The 3,198-nt window shown below is 61.0% G+C and overlaps 1 protein-coding gene across 1 annotated transcript in view; it reads right to left on the reverse strand.

Moving 5' to 3' along the window:
* LOC127750033 (uncharacterized) overlaps nt 1-3,132 on the reverse strand; it is a 69,319-nt gene extending 66,187 nt beyond the window's left edge. The window contains exon 1 of the mRNA XM_052270464.1: nt 2,386-3,132. Coding sequence (XP_052126424.1) covers nt 2,386-3,022 — 637 coding nt within the window. The 5' untranslated portion in view covers nt 3,023-3,132. The remainder of the gene's footprint in view (nt 1-2,385) is intronic.
* Nucleotides 3,133-3,198: the final 66 nt, after the last annotated feature.

A 3,198-nucleotide genomic window follows, 5' to 3' on the forward strand; every position in this document is an offset into this window, starting at 1 on the left:
GGGAGAGAGATAGCAGAGGGAGAGAGATAGCAGAGGGAGAGAGATAGCAGAGGGAGAGAGATAGCAGAGGGAGAGAGATAGCAGAGGGAGAGAGAGGGAGTGAGAGAGAAAGAACGTGTGTGTGAGTGAGAAGTGTTTATGTGTTGGAAGGGGGGGGGGGCACGCTCACGAAGAGAGAATTTGTGTCATTCTGATGAAGACAGACCGGGTCACTGTGGCGGGTGTAAAAAGCACCAAGATATCTCTCTCTCTCTCGCTCCATTTTCTTCTCTCCCCCGTACACACACACACGCGCACTCGACCCCGCAGTACATTGCCGGCTCCACCCAAAGAATGACCTCTCCCCGTCCTCCCTTAAGTAGACCCTTTCACAAGGGGAGGGACCGGAGGGACAGGACGGCGGCGGCTCGGGCCTCGTGATCACGACTGATGGGGTTCCGCGCGAAAAACGCGACGACAGAACCATGACGACGCGTGCACTGGGAAAGACAACGTTTCTACAGGGTGTGGAAACGCAGTAAACGTTTCCGTATCGTTTCAACTGATGAGCGCTATTTTTAAAAGGAAGGCAAGACATGGGTACATTTTAATTTTTATAGACTACGGACAGATGAAACCTCATGAAGACTTCGAACAAGGCTTTCAACGTCTCGCGTTCAAGTATCTACGTCTGCACATCAAAACTAAACCATTTGCATAAAACTCAGTTAGAGTACATACTCCAAAGTTTAATTGCGATGAATAAAATTCGATTCGTTTCTGGGAAGTCTAGTAAGACGTGCCGCGAAGCAAAGAAAAAGGCGACGACAACGCTTGAGTTCAAGATATTTGTTGGAGAATCTCTAACACCCTGACCACCCCTTCTCGACCCACAGGTCTGGGACAGACAGCCTCCTTTCGCCTCGTCCAGAGAGCGGCAACGCTGTGCCAGAGTTCCATGCCAGGGTTTGTATACGTGAGGTACATAGGAAGGTCGTACCGGAGTCGTGCCAGGGTTGAACCAAGAATCTTTTCAGAGGTCGGGTATACTGGGGACCAGGTGGCTGATAAACCCCGCGCACTCGTAGTTGGTTATACTGGACCGCACGTCGAACGGGCGGGTTGCCTACTCTCTCGGCCAGCAAGGCGCCTTGGACAGGGGCGACAAGCGAACCCGCCCACATGCGTGCGTGCGTTACAGTATAACTGCAGCAGTGCGAGGGGTTAATCAGCCACCTAGTATGTACCAAGGGTTGTGACAGGGTAGCGATGGGTTATTGGGTCTATATCGCGCGGTGGCAATACCACGATCCGCCGCATAGGCAACACAGGGTTTGATATGTTCAGTGCGGCGTGACCACCATGTGGTCATTCTTCCAAGTTATTTCGTGGGCACCAAATGGGAGCCGCATTGAATGTTTTGAGGCTCGTCAGAAAAAAAATGTGTCGGAGCGCAATGTGCGGCTAAACTCAGTAGCGACGAGGCTCACCTCGGGGCGCGCTCTCTGACAGGAAGGTCGCGCCCCCGGGGCCGCCCCGAGACCCCCCGCCGGGGTCTCCCCGGGCCGAGCCCCCCCGCCGGGGTCGCACCGTGGCGGACCGGACCGCTCCGGATGTTGTTTGATTCGCAGCCCCTGATGGCGCCGCCCCCGGCCGTCCCCGTCTGCCCTGGGCCGCCCCCGGCCGCCCCCGGCCGCCCCCTCTCCTCTGATTGGACGCTTCCTGACGCAGCCTAATCTAACCACGGCCACGGCGGAGCAGGCGGAGCGCTGTGTTTGCTTAGGACCAGGGCCGACCTGGCGCCGGCACCAGCGAGGGACGCGACGAGGAAAGTTGCATTGGGGGCGGGGGCGTCGGTGGGGACGGCGGCGGGGGCGTCGGCGGCGGGGGCCAGACCCGCAAGTTTTGCATTCTGAGACGGACGAGGATGAATCATGCCCCTATATGCGGGCAGAGGGGGGGGGGGGCGGGTGCTGATGATAAGGGCACGGAGGGAGCAGGAATGGTGCACGGGCAAACAACAGGGGGAAGGAGATAAGCGCGATCTTGTTCCAGACCGTTGTTTTACATCGGATACGCATCGGTGACGCGCACAAGCTCGCACGCACGCGCACAGAAAACCGTTTAGAGAGGCCAAATTAAAAACCAATAAAACTGAAACGGTGTGGACGAAATTTTGATTGCACAGAGTAAAGAGTTGGGTCTAGTCATCTGAACTTGGTTTTGATTGTTTCGACAATATTTACTAAAATTGAGAGGGCGTACAAAATCGTAGTTGGTTTTAGGGACTATATTTCGTTTCGTACGCCCCCTATTTGATTTGGCTGTTTCAATTAAATGGTTCTCTGGGAAAGCGCACACACGCGCACGCACACACACACACACACGAGTTCTCGTTGCACTCACCTATCTGCGGCACGTCGTACTGCCTGTTCCCGCGGGTGCTGCGCAACATGTTCTCGGAGGGGCCGAACTCCTCGTAGGGGCCGGCGTGGTGTCCGAGGCCGTGGGCGTCGCGGCCATTGCGCTTTCTGAGCGGCAGCGACGGCAGCACCGCGTTGTACAGCAGGTGCTTGGGGTGCGGGGGCGGCGGGGGGAAGTCGTCGAGCCCCAGGGCCCGCGCCGCCGCCATGCCGCCCCCGGGCCCGCCGCCGGGCCCGCTGCCGCCCCCGGGGTGCCGCAGCCAGCGCTCCGCGGCCATCGCGGCCCCCATCTCGTCGGCGTCGTCCTCGTCGGCCGGCGCCTCCGCAAAGCGCAGCTGTCGGCGCAGCCTTGGTCCGAGCGCCGCGCTCACGGCGCGCTTCACGTGCAGCTTCTTGTCGGGCTGCTGCGCCAGCTGCGCCGGCTGTTGCTGAGGCGGCTGCAGCGGCGCGGCGGCCGCGGTGGCGTGCCGGTCGCGGGGCTGGCCGTGCACGGCGGCGTGCTGGCCGAGGCCCTGGCCCAGGCCCTGGCCGAGGCCCTCGCAGCGCGGCGCCACGCTCGCCACGCACGCCAGCCCGAGAGCCAGCAGCCACGGCCAGCTCGGCCCCGTGGCCATGTACATCCTGTCACTGGGGCTAGCGGTGCTAGCGGGCGCTGCAGCAGCACATGGCGCCCGCCAGGCCGCGGCACATCCCCGCTACTGAGGCACGCTCTGCTCCGCCTGCTCCGCGCGTCGCGCCGCGCCTCGCCCCGCCTCACCCCGCCACCAGTGCCCCTCGAGGCCCCAGCCCGCCGCCC

This window comes from Frankliniella occidentalis, unplaced genomic scaffold, assembly GCF_000697945.3.
Source record: "Frankliniella occidentalis isolate FOCC.00 unplaced genomic scaffold, Focc_3.1 Scaffold124, whole genome shotgun sequence".
NCBI lineage: Eukaryota > Metazoa > Arthropoda > Insecta > Thysanoptera > Thripidae > Frankliniella > Frankliniella occidentalis.